The sequence below is a fragment of the Syngnathoides biaculeatus genome, chromosome 10, assembly GCF_019802595.1.
Source record: "Syngnathoides biaculeatus isolate LvHL_M chromosome 10, ASM1980259v1, whole genome shotgun sequence".
Taxonomy (NCBI): domain Eukaryota; kingdom Metazoa; phylum Chordata; class Actinopteri; order Syngnathiformes; family Syngnathidae; genus Syngnathoides; species Syngnathoides biaculeatus.
In genome coordinates this window covers 26124743-26140963 of record NC_084649.1, presented here as the reverse complement: position 1 = coordinate 26140963, position 16221 = coordinate 26124743, and the positions used below count along the sequence as shown (strand labels likewise).

Below are 16221 nucleotides of genomic sequence, written 5' to 3'. Positions count from 1 at the left end.
GTATTAGTATTTTACCGTGTAAAACCGTTTGGAATGCAGACCGGTTCCGACCTTGGAGCGGCGCTGCTTCTCTCTCGCTCTGCCCCAGACCGGCGATCACATGACGGCCTGGCTGACTCCCACTCCCCCGCCCCCTCCCTCGCTGGAAAAGCCCAACCAAACATCTTGACAGGGAGGGAAGAGGCGAGCCACCACCGACTTTTCAAGATGCTGGCACTAATAAACCGGCTCCTAGACTGGTTCAAGTCCCTGTTTTGGAAGGAGGAGATGGAGCTGACCCTGGTCGGCCTTCAGTATTCGGGAAAAACCACGTTCGTCAACGTGATCGCCGTAAGTCTCCCCCTGCAAGCTACGGCTAAATAGCCTCATGCTAATAGCATTAGCGCTAATGATGAGACAACGATGACTAGGAAGAAGTCGCCGCTTTCCTCTCCGTTTCCGCGGGTCAAACATCACATCACATCACGTCACGTCATGTCACCCCGTCGGGCCCCTAGCCTCACGTAAAAACGGGGAACTTTTATTTAAAAAAGAATAATTAAAAAACATCACGTTGCTTTCTCGGATTTGAGTGTTAAAAGGGCTAGCACGCTAAAGCTAAAGTGTGTGGCTCTGAATTTATGACAGACTTATCATGTTAAAACGGCACATTTTTACTTTAAAAACACACAATTCTCATCCAATCGCTCGCAAAGTACGTGTAGTACCCAAAAGTGTGGATATAATTTAAGAGGAATATATTTTTCAATATATTTTCGAGGGTACATCCCGATAAAGAGAATATGGTGGTACTCTCTATTTTCGAGCAATAAAAATGGTGTATTTCTGAGTAATTAGAGTTTCAAAATTAGGTATTTCAGGAGAAAACCAGTTGTATTTTTGGGGAGGGATTAAATCCTGAATTCTGTAAATTTAAAAAAAAATATTTTCTCCAAAGGTTATCCAGTATTTTTTTTTCAGATTCAGGTCAGAATTTTGTCTAATACTGTTGTAAGAATAGTCATATTGTTGAGCAAAATGTTTATACATTTTCGACATGAGGTAAAAATTGTATGTAGAAATATGAAAAATATGCATATTTTTATATTGTAACATTAATTAATTAATTACCAGATGGAAGTAATACATACAATATGTTAATTCATTTTATAAGAAGAAAATTGGATAGTTCTACGTATATTATGAATAAAGTTTTAAAATTTCAAGAAAAAATTACCATTTAATTAATAACAAAGTTGTCATTTTATGAGAGTAAAGGGGTTTATTTTTCATAAAGTTGTAAACATTATTATATTATTACATTATAATATTATTAGATTATAAAACATTTTGTGACTAAAGTGGTAATAGTTTGAAAATAGTTGTATTTTTGCACATCTTTTTTATTTTTTTATGGAGAAGAACTTATATTTTTAGAATTTTATTATACTGGTCATATTTTTGCTCAAAAATATATATTTTTTTCATCATTAAAGTTCTCATCATTTGGATTTCAACATTGAAAATCAAAGTTGTATATTTCAAAGGTTAAAGTCATAAAGTCATTATTTGCATACAGTCATAATTTCATCAGAGTAAAGTGAGATATTTTTCAAAAATGTTATTTTTATTTAAATCATAATTTTACGAGTATAGTGACATTTTTTAAAATAATTTAAAATATTTTTTTATGAGAATAAAGTGTATTTTGCAGAAAAATGTTTTTGAGTTTAGTTGTGTTTTTTCAAAAAATAAAAGGGTATCATTTCAAGACAAAATGTTACTTGTCACAAGGAAATGAGCAATAAAGCAGTATTAATGCATATTTTACAAGATGCTCAAATAAGCTGTTGTCACTGAAGCTCACTTGCGTCCACTTCCCTTTTTTGCAGTTTCTGGGATGGCTCAATCTTTTACTTTTATCGTAGCAGTCACAACCCCTTTTTGATCTCATGTGGTTGAACTGGTGTTCAAATTAAATTTGATTTATTATACTCAATTGGGCAAGGATGAAATCCAACTCCACAGTCTCCTTTATGAATAAAACGATAACATTGAGCCTCATTTTTGTATGCTTTGTGCAAAAATACCCGAGCCATAAAGTGAATGGTTTTGTTGGAGTTGTGGGACTTCCTCTGGTCATAAGACGACTGCATTCATTTCCACTTATCGGTGTCAGGTGACCGTGTGTAGTCATGTGCTGTTTTTGTGCAGTTGTATTATGTGTCTGTGTAGACGCTAGATGTCGCGCTTGCGTGCGATCGTTTCACACATCTGTGAACAACACAATACTCATGTGTTTCGTTTTTCTTTCTAGTTTTTACGTGTTACGAGAGATGCTTTATTTTATTTTTACAAGAGTCACTACGGCGGTGTAATAAATAGGCTGCCTCCCTCATAGTCCAGAGATCCATGTTCGAATTCTGATTTATTTCTAAACGTTCTCCCTGTGCTCGTGTGTTTTCTCAGTTTAGTCTGGCTTCCTCCCATGTTCCACAAACAAGCATGTCAGGTTAATTGAAGACTAAATTGTCCATAGGTGCGAGTGCTTGCTTGTCTGTCTGTGCCCTGATATTGACTGGTGAGCAGTCAAAGTAGTAAATTTAGCAAGAACATCCATCCATTTTCTTATCCGCTCATCCTCACAAGGGTCGCAGAGAGTGCTGGAGCCTATCGCACCCACGTAGGCTTGGGGAGAACATGCAAACTCCACACAAGCGGGTTCAGGATTGAACCCGGTACCTCAGAACTGTGAGGCCAACGCTTTACTAGCTGATCCACTGTGCCGCCTTTTCGAAAGAACAAATGAGAGTAATTTTTAAAAGTTGTTCAAAAGTGCAGTGTTATGACACAATTGTCATAGAAAATGGATGGATGGATGATGAAGTCATTAATTTCACCCCGAGTCAGCAAAAGTCTGAAATGGATCCATGTGTCTCCTTTCAGTCAGGCCATTTCAGCGAAGACATGATCCCCACAGTCGGATTCAACATGAGGAAAGTCACGAAAGGAAACGTCACCATCAAGGTCGGTGTTTCCAGCATCCGGTTGTTGAATTTTTTTTTTCTCGAGAATTCAATTTGTGTGTCGTTTTTAACGAAGGGGAAGCGGTGACATATTTTCTCTGCAGATCTGGGACATCGGAGGGCAGCCGCGGTTTCGGAGCATGTGGGAGCGCTACTGTCGGGGCGTCAACGCCATTGTGTAAGTGCCGAGGGGGGTCCCCCTGCGATCAAAATGGTGCCGCTTTGTGGGACCCTTCTCATGTGGTACTTACTGATGCCTAAATTGTGGCCCGAGATTTGTATTTGAACAAAATTTGTCCCATTAGCTGGATTAGGAAGTTCTGACACGGTGATGATGATGATGATGATGATGAGCTAGTACCAAATATACCGTAATTTCCGGCCTACAAGCCGCAACTTTTTTCACACGCTTTCAACCCTGCGGTTTATGCGGTGATGCGGTTAATTTTTGCATTTTTTTCTAACGGCCGCAAAGGGGCACTCGAATGGAATTGGTAAAGAGTGAGACCGGTGGAATACATGTGCCGAGGAAGTGACTTTTACCGGCCCTGTTAGCGCTGCGCTAGCGTGTTGCGGCTGTGTTTCTGGCGTATGTCAGTGATATTTACCGGTAAGATTTATTTGAACCGGCCCTGTTAGTGTTAGCACGGCGCTAGCATTAGCACTAGTGTTAGAGCGGCGCTAGCGTTAAACTCTTTCTGTGTACCGTCGTTCTTTGTAAATATCTCGTGTTTCAATGTGGGCACTTGCGGCTTTTACACAGCTGCGGCGTACGTATGTACCAAATGGTATTTCCTTTACAAAAGTACTCAGTTTGGTACCAGGTGCGATCTGTAGGCCGGGAATGACGGTACATATTGTGATACGAACAAGATGTGTTGCTTTGAAAACGCAAGGCCGGGGAAATGAACGGTCCTGATCGGCGCTGCTCACTTTCAGGTACATGGTGGATGCAGCAGATCGAGATAAGGTGGAGGCGTCGAGGAATGAGCTTCACAATCTATTAGACAAACCTCAGTTGCAAGGGATTCCCGTGAGTACCCCAACTTCACACCAGGATCGCACACAAAAAAATCTGTGACAACCTGCTCCATGAACGTGTCACTCGTCTTGTCTTGATAGGTTTTGGTGCTGGGGAACAAACGAGACCTGCCCGCTGCTTTAGATGAAAAACAGCTCATTGAGAAAATGTAAGGCAACACTTCAAAGGGAGCTCGGCGGCTCATTGCAAGTTTCTTCTCAGCGTAACGTTGTGGGATTGGAGTGTATGCATCACAGTCAGATGTTCCGGGTTCAAATCTGTGCTGTGGGGAGGGTTTCTTTGGGTATTCCAGCCCACAGATCCTCAAAACATGAACGTTAGCTGCATTTAAGACTAAATTGTCCAAAGGCGTGAATAAGAATGGGCCTCGTGCAGGGTGGAACCCACTTTTTCGCCCAAAATGGCCGAGTTACAGTCCGGCTTACCTCATACCTTTCATCACATAACAATATGTCAATTGTTGTTATTGTTTCCCTTAGAGGGTTGTGACAGTCACTGTAATTTGCACATATGCACCTGCTCGCCATCGCACAGTCGAGCACGAAAAATCGCGCGCTTAAAATGTGTTACGAGTAGAAATACATAGATATTGAAAGATGTCGCTTATTTTGTGTAGCCTTGACCAATGTTCCCTCTAAACTGTGCAAATGTGCACTTGTCGCACACTCTCAGCACACGTGAAAACCGATCCAGCGCAGTGAACCACAACCTGGCGTCATTTTTGAAAATATTTTTTAACACGGAAGCACGCAGTCTCTACCAACGAGCTGCTGCTCAGCTTACTTCTACTTCCTAGTTTACCTGACACCACCCCACTCCGCTCTTAAAGGGGTACACTCATAATTACAAACAGAACACCCACCCGCAACTTCATAACTGCGGGCATGACTGGTGGATCACACCCGTAACTTTATATCTGCGGGCATTGACTGACCACACCCGTACATTTTTCCAATGTGAGTGATTGCTGTTATGACTATGAAACCATAGAAATGTTTAACTCGGTCATCAGATTGTAACATAGACGCAAATTGATGAATAACTCATTTTGAGATCAGAAGTCATGTCATGTCATTATCCAAGGAAAGCTGGAGCCTATCCCAGCTAGCTCCGGGCGAAAGGCAGACTACGCCCAGAACCGGTCGCCAGGCAGTCACAGGGCAGATATCGACACCATCACTGAGCGGGAATCGATCCCAGGCTACTCGCACCAATGGCAGGCGTGTGTACCACTACACCATCAGTGACAGATCAGAAGTCAAGGATAAGAATTTGTTCAAGTTACTGTAAAAAGTGATTTGTTAAGGGAAAATTATTTAGCAGGGTTTTTGTAACATTTTTGAACATTTTTAAATTGATTTTGGCAAGAATCATAGATGTTGCCACACAGGACACATAAAATGATGTAGTGGGCCAGACCTGGGCCTTGGATTTGACACCCGCGGTACTTGGTTTTAATAACCATGTCCAGATGTGCCCCATGATTGATTGGCAAGCAGGCAAGGGTGTAACCTATGGAAGTGAATATGTGCCACCAGAATTTGAATTTGAAATGCCACAGAAAAGGGGATTTGAATTTGAAATGTAAAGTGATCACATTTGCACTAGTTGGATTTCACTGTAACTTTTCAACGTTAACAATTCAACTGGTCAAAATTCATCGTCTGTGCCAGCAGGCAGGGTTACTTCAGGTCAGAACCGAACAGCCAGCCAATCGCAGTTACGCTTCCTTTGTCACATGACGTCACATACTAAGAAAGCGTGACTGGATTGGCTGGGTGTAGCCAGCTGAATTTCAGACAGCGAATCGTAGACGGTTGAATTGTTAACATTGAAAAGTTACACGTAAATACAACTATTGCAAATGTGATCACTTTACATTTGAAATTCAAATCCTGTTTTCCGTGGCATTTCAAATTAAAATCCTAGTGGCACATATTTATTTCCATAGTAACCCGCTTCTCTCACCAAAAGTCAACTTGTAGCGGCTGCAGCTCACCTGCTGGTCTTGTACGCGTTTTAGGCACTGTACATATTTTCCTGTTCATGAGTTCCAAAGCAACTTCTTTCAATTTTTTTAGGAATCTGTCGGCCATTCAGGACAGGGAGATATGCTGCTACTCTGTTTCCTGCAAAGAAAAAGACAACATTGGTGAGTTGAGAGACGAAGACGTCGCATCTTTCCAACGACCGCCGCGTTCATTGTGAATGTTTGTTTTCGGCGCACGTTGCAGATATCACCCTGCAGTGGCTCATTCAGCACTCAAAGTCCAGGAGGAGCTGAAAATGACGTTGACGCCAGCTGTTTGCCATGTAACCGTCACGCCACGTCAGACGTGTCTTTAATTCACCAGATGCACACTTCTGCCCCCCTCCCCCTTTGTGCCGCTTACCCACAAAAACTCTTGGGGAACGCCCCCCCCCCCCCACCTGAAATGTAATCCTGATACCAAATTAATAACATGTAATTGGCATTATTTATCCTGTACACTTTGATGTGGCTTATTATGATGTTCCGGTCGAAATGGTAAAGCAGCCTTTTTAATTTTATTCTTTTGCTGATTTGTTTTTTTTTTTTCCCTCCATGTACATTATTTTCCATAATTATGCAGCCAAGCAGATCTGTACAAATAGTATCCAGCTTGTTTGATTTTGTTTTTTTTTTTAAACAGCAATTGCGCGTATGAATATGTGATTCTATTTAAAGTCCGAATGATCAAAAAGAAAACTGCTGCAGGGTTGCGTTGTGTATACTGTACTCTTGTTTTGTAAAAAAAAAAAAAAGTGAGCCTCCCAGCAATCCTTTCCGTGCTGTGAGTGTGGTGAAATTTAAAGTGCCTTGCGCAAACGTCTCAACTGAAGCGACGCGGCATGCGAGGTGTGTGCCTATGGTGGGGAAAAAAAAAAAAAAAAAAAAGACGCCAATCACATCAATGTATTTGATTAAAAGGCTTGCTTTCCAATATATGCACTGTTTTTTTTTCCTTGTGGAAAGTTTGTGTGTGTAAATTATGGCCCACTCATTTCTGTTGTCAGCCCGACCAAGCAGTTGCATTCTCAAGAAAAGTGTACTATTTGTTGCATTGATTTAAATGTTCTTCTCCCCCCTAAAATTGGCCCACATTTTTTTTTTTTGTTTAAATCAATTGACCGGTACCCCCATTAAATCTTTAATTAAACAAATTTACATGAGTTTAACATTTTGTGTTGTTTAATTGTAAATATATATTTTTTTTAACATCTGATTCAAAATGGCTGTCAGTGATTCATGCAGCTGAGTAAATGTAAATAAAGTAATTACGAGCCTCCACCTGGATCCAGTATTGTGCCGTATAAAGTACTCTTAATAAAAAGAGAACAAATTCACAATGTGATGACGAAAATATTTTTGAGAAAATAATTTTTCAGTACGGTACCAGTGACCCAGTGTCGAAGCTTCAATGTTCCTTCGGTTTTCATCTGAAATCTTCTGTTGCGCTTTTTTTTTTTGCACAACACATTACTGGCTCCCAGGTAAGAGTATCAGATATGTCACTAATATTCAAATTAACTTTTAATTAAGGAAATTCAATGTGATTTCCAAAAACTCAACTATATTCGCTTATTAACACGTCTACTACTCTCTTGAAAAAAAAAAAGGAAAATACTGTATATTGTAGATCATTTTTTTGGCACCCACTACCTGTGTTTCTGTAATAATGCGCTTTAATTAATTAATGTACATAACTTTCCACTGACACCAAGGTAAGGTAGGAATGAGTAATTTGCTTTTTACATCTTATTGGTCATAGATTCCCAAATCCAGGTATTCACTTAATGAAAATATATTTTATAAATACAAAATATAGAAAAATATTTTGTATAAATATTATATGTATATGTATTTTTAAATGTATATTTATTATTTAGAAATAATTTGTTGCAAATTCCTGTATTGCGTTGACCTTCAAGGGCCGGGTTCCCGGATGTATATGGAAGCAACGTGTTTCATAGCTGTCACGCGAACGGCGGCTTCCTATTGGCTCGCACGTTGTACACGTCAGCAGTGTCGGAAAACACCGTCTATGTGATTGACAGCTTTTCTGGCAAATGGCTTGACGCAATCGTTGCGCGTCAAAGCGAAAGATCCAATCACTGGGCCGGATTTCAGGAGGGGCCGGTTTGTTGACAGGAAGCGTGCGGATGAGGACTCGGTGGCCCTCAAACTTGTGAGATCGAGTCCAAGGCGTCACTTTCGGTTTCTCGCGCAGGTGAACGCACCCAAATTATGCGTTTTAACAGCGAGCCGGAGCAAAGATGCAATGGCGGTCGCTGGTAGTCAGTGTGGTCGTGCTGAGACTTTCTGTCAGTTTGTGGCTCGGCTTGGGACTCATAGCGTATGTTAGCTTGGGCACCAGCCTCTACGGCGGCGGTGCCGAGGAGCCCTCGACCGGGGAGAAGGCGGGCGGCGACTCGTGGACCCGGCGGATGAGAGGCTACAAACATGACGAGACCACCGGGACGTGTGCCAAGGTGGCGGGGGAGCCCCCGAAGAGGTCCTACTGGAGCTTCTTCGACGGCGACAAGGACGACTACGCCCGCAGATACAGCTCCTTCCCCGGCACCTTGAAAGCCACCATGAAGGAGAAGGCCAGAGAAATGTTCTACTTTGGTTATGACAACTACATGAAATATGCTTTCCCCAAAGACGAGCTCAACCCAATCGACTGCGAGGGGAGAGGTCCGGACGTACAGAATCCGTGAGTCGTCCAAGTCTCGCTTAGCTAGAGAAAATTACCAGGTGTCATTTCGGGGTGGAATTTAACGTTGAATGTCTATATAATCTACATTTAAAATCAGATAAAAGAATAATTAAGGCTTCTACACATTATGACACAAGTCGGACTGCAAGTAATTATTTTTTTCCTATTGATCAGTTTTTTTTTATTACTCAAGAATTGGATAAACTAACTATAACATTCAAAAAAAAAGATTATTAATGAGTTACTAGTTTGGGTCTGTAAAAACAACGACAACAAAAATGGTGATTACTTTTCCCCCCACAGTAAAAGCAGATTTGAAAATACGTTTTGATTAAACACAAGAAAACATTCGGATTTCATGGAGGACTACATAAATCTTGGAATTTTTTTTGTGTTGAGAGGGTGAAATTCCGAGGACTTCGACAGTTTATAAAAAATAGTTTCTGATTAATTTGATAATCGATTAGCTGTCGATTAATTGTTGCTCCTCAAGTAGAAATCAGAATATTGCAACAGCAACAAATTTTGAGGAGTAAAAAAAACACATCTTGGTTTGCACAAATTCCATTTAAAAAAAAAAAAAAACTTCCGGGATGTCTTGGCTTTTAGTTGTGGAGGTACACGGCTGCGTATCATTTTAATGTCAGAAGATGCCCCAAAATATTCAATAAGTGCTCCTGGTGTAGCATACACACCCCGGTAATTTTGATAGGAATCATGCACGGATTTTGCATGTGAACTGTAGTTATGTGTTATTTATTCAACTCTCAATACAGGAATTTGATCCCTAAAGAGTAAAACGGGGGCCCGTTACCGTTAAACTTTCATCTGAACTACACACCATCGCCACTTTTGTGTAGAATACTAACTTACTTTTCCTTTGACTTGTCAAACATTAACGAGTATAACAAGAATAACAAGACGGAGTTAACCACGCAGAATAGCCGCTCTTATTGCACATAGCAGTAACAGCCACGGCTTTTTGCGTTACTACTGTTGTGACAGTATTTGGATTAGCATGACTGCGAGGTCATTCTAGATATCAGGGACACTGACAAACTGCAAAACAGACTTCTAATTCCTAATGGCTCATTAACAAAGAAATGACGCATTATTAGCTCAGTATACTTATTCTGCCCTGAATTTCAGAGCCAACGTCAACATCAACGACGTCTTGGGGAACTACTCGCTAACACTCATTGACGCCTTAGACACTCTACTCGTAAGTCATTATGTACTCACGGATCACACTCCAAGATGCAGTTTCTTCAGTGTTTAGGTTTTTTTTTTTTTTAATGATACCATGTAGCTAAAGATCTCATGTGGTGCTCCTCCCTCAGGTACTTGGGAATGTCTCTGAGTTCCGGCGTGCCGTCGAGCTGGTCATCGACACCGTGTCTTTTGACAAGGACTCTACGGTGCAGGTTTTTGAGGCCAACATCAGGTACACGCTGCAAAACCACAGGCACAATAACACACCAGTCACTCACATTTGAAAAATGTATTGCCAGTCATGCCCGCAGATATAAAGTTGCGGGTGGGTGTTCTGTTTGTAATTATGAGTGTACCCCTTTAAGAGCTGAGGGGGGTGGTGCCAGGTAAACTAGGAAGTCGAAGTAGGCTGAGCAGCAGCTCTTATAAACCGTGTGCTTCTGTGTTAAAAAAAAAAATAAATAGATTATAAAATAAGACATCAGGCTGTGGTTCACTGCGCTGGATCGGTTTTCATGTGCGCTGAGAGTGTGCGACAAGTGCGCATTTGCGCAGTGGCACAGCTTAGAGTTAACATTGGTCAAGACTACACAAAATAAGCGAAACAACTTCAGGAACCAAATTCTTGTGAAACCTGGGATTGAATTTTAAGGCCGTGATTACCCAGGCCTACTGAGAATGCTTTTAAAATGTGCAAAAAGATCTTAATGATTGTTATCCGTCTCGTTTGATGAAGGATTTTAGGAAGCCTCATCTCGGCTCACATTCTGCTCACGGACCCCAAGCATCCGTTCGGCAGGGTGAGCTTCGATGGCTACAACAACCAGCTGCTGCACTTGGCTCACGACCTGGCCGTGCGCCTGCTGCCGGCCTTCGAGAACACCAGCACGGGCATCCCCTACCCTCGGGTGAGTTGCACACACCTCAGCCCCGGCGTCCAGTCTTCCTCATTTCTCACATTCCTTTTCATTCCTCGGATTGCAGGTGAACCTAAAAACCGGAGTTCCGTCCGGCAGCATCAACGAGACGTGTACCGCGGGAGCCGGATCTCTGCTGGTGGAGTTCGGAATTCTGAGCCGCTTGACCGGAGACTCCACCTTCGAGTCTGTGGCTCGACAAGCTGTCCGAGCTCTTTGGAAGCTGAGGAACAGCCAAACTGGTCTGCTAGGTACGCTCGTAAATCATTTTTGGAATCATTTTGCCCAACAAAAGTTCCACAGTTTCTACTTTTCTTCTAATTTCTCATAAAAGTACCGTATTTTCCGCACTATAAGGTGCACCGGGTTATAAGGTGCATAGAATAGACGTTACAATTGAGGCTGGGGTTTAGTTATGCATCCATTAGATGAAGCTGCACTAAAGGCTCAACATTGATCCATATTTAAGGCACACCAGATTATAAAGCGCACCGTCTGCTTTTGAGAAAATTAAAGGCTTTTAGGTGCGCCTTATAGTATGGAAAATATGGTAATCTCAATAAAAAGAAAGTTTTTTTTTTTTTTTTAAATTTAACTTACCGTTTCATCTCTCTACATAGTTAACTGATTCCAATCATTACGACTTAAAAATATTAAGCTCATTTGTGACATTTCAAGACAAGTAGTTTTTCTTCACGTTGAAAAAATTCCCACATTTTTCTGGATCCCGCATATTTCATGACAACATTCTCCACATCACTGCAACCCAGTTCCTAAATGGGTATGTTAGTATGACAAATTACTGTAATTTCTGGCATACAAGCCGCGACTTTTTTCACACGCTTTCAACCCTGCGGTTTAAGTGGTGATGCAGGGCTAGTGTTAGCGCCGGGCTATTGTTAGTGCGGGGCAGGCGTTAATGGACATGGTTATAAGCCACAGTACACAGAAAGAGTTTAACGCTAGCGCTGCACTAATGCTCGCCCCGGGCTAATGCTAGCGCCGCACTAGCGTCGTGTACCGAGGCTCATAACCAGGTGCGCTCCGTAGGCCGGGAATTACGGTACTGACCAATCTGAAGTGTTGCAAAAGGCTTGCTCTGTTTGACAATGCTGATAACGGGTCAGCGAACGGAATGACCCAAAAGTGTCCGTAAGAGGAATGATCATGTGGCGTGGAGCTTGAGATTTTGGAGCTACACATACACGTTACGATTCGTTTGGCTGATCAGGCAACATCGTCAACATCCAAACGGGCCACTGGGTGGGCAAGCAGAGCGGCCTGGGGGCCGGCATGGATTCCTTCTACGAGTACCTGCTCAAGTCGTACATCCTGTTCGGCGAGAAGGAGGACTACGTCATGTTCCAAGCCGCTTACGAGAGCATCCAGAACCACCTGAGGCGAGGGTGAGGGACCCCCCGTCGAAAACTCTGGTCTTAGCGTTTGCCTGGTTAGCCGCATGACAAGCTTATTCTTGAAATTCCGAAAGGCGGGAGTCGTGCAACGAAGGGGAAGGCGACCCGCCCCTCTACGTCAACGTCAACATGATGAGCGGTGAGATCATGAACACGTGGATAGACTCCCTGCAGGCCTTCTTTCCTGGGCTGCAGGTCAGTTTGTGGACGCACAAAAGCACAGGGATATCTCTCTTTTTTTCCCTTTTGGCCTAGAAGTCGAAGGAATTTGCAATTTTGGCTGTACTGTGTTGTTTTTTTTAGGTGCTAAATGGTGATGTGGAAAACGCAATTTGCCTCCACGCTTTCTACTACGCCATTTGGAAACGCTTCGGGGCTTTACCAGAGAGGTACAACTGGCAGCGGCAGGCTCCCGACGTCCTTTTTTACCCGCTCAGACCCGAGTTGGCGGAGTCCACTTATCTACTCTACCAGGTAACCCGCAGTCAATTATCCGAACATACGATATATTGAAATGATTGCAATTCAATAGTAACTCGTTAGAGCGTCGGCCTCGCAGTTCTGAGGACCGGGATTCAAATCCCGGCCCCGCCTGTGTGGCGTTTGCATCTCCTCCCCTGTGCCTGTGTGGCATTTCTCCGGGCACTCCGCTTTTCCTCCCACATCAGATCAAGCGATCACAAAATGGCTGGATAGTAATATATTAGTTTTACACGTTTGAAATGCGGGCAAAGATCATTTTTCTGACAGCGACACAGTAGCCGCCTTTAGAAAATTGAGCGGCATAAATTGAATTTGCTCCAAGGATGTGGGAACATTTTGGATTCAAGCTCGTGACAAAAAACAGTAACATTTCAAAGTGACAAAATCCAGTTGAAACACAACCATCACACCCAATTTCAAAAACACAAAAAACTCAACTCAAAAAACACAGCGGAACATCCGATTCCCATTGACTTGCAATTATGTAACTATATGGCCCACAATGCAAATGCAAATGTGAATATGGCGCATGTATGGGCATATTCAGTATATTTTAGCGTTACTATTGTAAGAGATGCAACATTGACAAAGCAGCCTTAAAGAATGGCTACAGACTTAAAAAAAAAAAAAAAATAGGACGTCTTTAATCAAAACAGGCTGCTTTGACCTACTTAATGGGATATTATTAATGTTACTACTTGGCACTTTTTGGCAGTATATTGCCCGTTTGGGCATTAATTGTGATTTATACCGCTGCGCCAAGTTTCAATATTTGTTGAAGTGTAATTTTTCTGAACACATCCCGATTTATTTATTAGATATTTTATGTATTGCTCCATACTACAATGTCAATGTAAATTTTTGTTGGAATTATAATTAAGTGGGAATTGTTCTTGAAAAGGATGTACTGCACTTGAATTATAACGCTCATTATTTTACCAGTGACATAAAAAAAAAAAAAACATCAACGACAGTATAGTTTGTCATTTTTGGGCAAAATATACCGTCCTGAAATATTTGCTATCATCATAGGCCTAAACACATAAAACATACTGAGAGAGCGCAAGAGCGATGGATGACGCAAATATATAATCCAAAACAGGATAAAAAAAAAATAGAGTAACAACTGTTGAAAAAATCTGCCATATAGTGGGACTGCGAAGCAAGAAGCGTGATACAGAGAAGGATTATTATGTCTGTATTCCGTGACGATATTCCGTGCCACAGGGACTGATTGTTGCCATGAGTCGTGCATCCCGCAAGTCTCATAGCCTCAAGTGTAAAATGAATGGCATTTATGGTCCCTAGCATGATTTTTTTGGGGGGGATTTGCAGGCAACCAGAAATCCTTTCTACTTGCACGTTGGAATGGATATTCTTCAGAGCCTCGAAAACAATACCAAAGTCAGGTGCGTGCGGGCGGGCCGGCTATGCATTCCGGGCTCTTTTCTTGTCTTTTGCGTTGACGTGACGTGCATCATTTGCAGATGCGGCTACGCCACCCTCCATCACGTTGTGCACAAATCCAAAGAAGATCGCATGGAGAGTTTCTTCCTCAGCGAAACCTGCAAATACCTTTATTTGGTACCAGTTGCGGCACGCAGCTCCTTCAGCTTCAGCTTCAAACGCAACTGAATGTTGACTCTTTCCTCCTTCATTTGAATCGCAGCTGTTTGACGAGGACAACCCGCTTCACAAATCGGGTAACAAGTACATCTTCACCACCGAGGGTCACGTGATGCCCGTCGACAAGCGCTTCCGGGAGAAGCGATGGAGCGGCAAGTGCCCGGGCGAAGAAGACGACGCGTGGCCGCAGACGCAAACGGTCGAGCGGCCGTCCCGGAACAGCAGCAACGTGAGGGTCGCGGCGCTGGTCGCTGTTGTTGTCTTTTAATACGCTAAATCTGGAGCGTGGTCACATTTTTATTGCAGATGGTGACAATGACTTCATAACACAAAGGAGGTAGTTTGAAGTTAAAAAACTAAAAGTCAATAATAGTTATAGTAATAATTAAAATTTTTTTTTTTTTCTTTATATTTGGTTGTACAGGGACTCAGCTAGAAAGCGTTGGCCTTACTACAGTTCTGGGGACAGAGATTCAATTCCAGGCCCCACATGTGTGTGGAGCTTGCGTGTTCTCCCCGTGCCTGTGTGGATTTTCTCCGGGTGTGGACTCCTTTTTCCTCCCACATTCCAAAAACATGCACCATTAATTGGACACTCGAAATTGCCCCTAGGTGTGATTGTGAGTGCGATTGGTTGTTTGTCTCCACGTGCCCTGCGATTGGCTGGCAACCAGTTGAGGGTGTAACCTGCCAACTGCCCAATGACAGCTGGGATAGGCTCCAGCACTCCCCGCGACCTTTGTGAGGATAAGCGACTAAGAAAATGGACGGATGAATGGATATATATATAAATTACTTTTTTTACATTTCATAATAATCCCAGTTGTTAGTATTTAAAAAAAAAAAATAAACAATAGTGTTAGCAGTTTAAAGACATTTTTTGTATTAAAAATCATCCTTGTTTCTCCCGCGCAGTGCATCCGGATCCCTGAAGCGCGGCGCTACACGCTGCCACTGAAGAGCGTCTACATGAGGCAGATCGATCAAATGGTCGGATTGCTCTGAGTCGCGTTCGCTCGGGCGCTCTACGACGAAGACGCCGAGCGAGAAGTTTCCGCCGGATCACACAACTTCCAATTTTTCCACTGGTGGAGATCTGTGAGCCAATTTGAAGCATTAAGTGAGTGTATGTGGGTTTTTTTGTGTGTATTAGGATGTTTAAAAAAAACAAAAAACAAAAAAACACCTAAGAAATCACGAAACATTCAGTGCCTGTTTGTACTTTAGCACAATGGTGGACTCCCATTTTAAATCGGGCCTGCTATTGTCATCGATTTTGGCTTTTTCATGTCTTGGGTGTAGTAATATCCAGAATCAAATTTTAACATACACACATACAGTTTTTAAAAGTGCCTTCAGTCGTGTTTGTGTTGATCCGCAGGAATCCGTGTACAGATGTTTACGAGTACCAATTCAAGCCATAGCTTTTTATGTGAACATTTTCTTAACCTTTTTTTTCTTCTGATTTGTGAGGAGTGGACTGAGCTATTCTAATTGCTTCATACCTGCTATAATTGTCTCAGGGGTTAAAGAAGAACAATAATGAACAATCTCACAAAATAACATTATGTTATGGCCTGTAATGCCGTTAGGTATTATGATTTTTTTTTATATGGCACTTTTTTTTTTTTTTTTTAATTTGCTGATTAAACTTGCTGCACAGGAACCGGAACGCAGTTGATTGTGCAGCTGGTCTTTTTTTTTTTTTTGTACACAGAGATGATTTGAATTCTTAAGACAGACTTGAAACCTGCGACAGTGACTTTGAGTTCAAACCAT

At 42.1% G+C, this 16221-nt stretch overlaps 2 protein-coding genes across 2 annotated transcripts; both read left to right on the top strand.

Moving 5' to 3' along the window:
* The first annotated feature begins 70 nt into the window (after window positions 1-70).
* arl8ba (ADP-ribosylation factor-like 8Ba) lies at window positions 71-7357 on the top strand. Its single transcript, XM_061833119.1, has 7 exons — window positions 71-330; window positions 2926-3006; window positions 3110-3183; window positions 3945-4038; window positions 4128-4195; window positions 6129-6199; window positions 6282-7357. Exons 1-7 carry the CDS (start codon window positions 208-210, stop codon window positions 6329-6331), a joined length of 561 nt encoding a protein of 186 aa, XP_061689103.1. The 5' UTR covers window positions 71-207; the 3' UTR covers window positions 6332-7357.
* Window positions 7358-8197: 840 nt separating this feature from the next.
* edem1 (ER degradation enhancer, mannosidase alpha-like 1) lies at window positions 8198-16114 on the top strand. Its single transcript, XM_061831355.1, has 12 exons — window positions 8198-8786; window positions 9939-10011; window positions 10130-10233; window positions 10738-10909; window positions 10986-11169; window positions 12150-12324; window positions 12408-12528; window positions 12637-12807; window positions 14152-14225; window positions 14304-14400; window positions 14486-14671; window positions 15358-16114. Exons 1-12 carry the CDS (start codon window positions 8344-8346, stop codon window positions 15445-15447), a joined length of 1890 nt encoding a protein of 629 aa, XP_061687339.1. The 5' UTR covers window positions 8198-8343; the 3' UTR covers window positions 15448-16114.
* Window positions 16115-16221: the final 107 nt, after the last annotated feature.

Bases quoted from the DNA above. Each gene is read 5' to 3' on its own strand.
- edem1 (XM_061831355.1), top strand. From the start codon at position 8,344: ATGCAATGGCGGTCGCTGGTAGTCAGTGTGGTCGTGCTGAGACTTTCT. The intron at 12,325-12,407 runs GTGAGGGACCCC...AAATTCCGAAAG, and splicing joins CAGAACCACCTGAGGCGAGG to GCGGGAGTCGTGCAACGAAG. The intron at 14,226-14,303 runs GTGCGTGCGGGC...CATCATTTGCAG, and splicing joins GAAAACAATACCAAAGTCAG to ATGCGGCTACGCCACCCTCC.
- arl8ba (XM_061833119.1), top strand. From the start codon at position 208: ATGCTGGCACTAATAAACCGGCTCCTAGACTGGTTCAAGTCCCTGTTT. The intron at 3,007-3,109 runs GTCGGTGTTTCC...TTTTCTCTGCAG, and splicing joins AAGGAAACGTCACCATCAAG to ATCTGGGACATCGGAGGGCA. The intron at 3,184-3,944 runs GTAAGTGCCGAG...GCTCACTTTCAG, and splicing joins CGGGGCGTCAACGCCATTGT to GTACATGGTGGATGCAGCAG.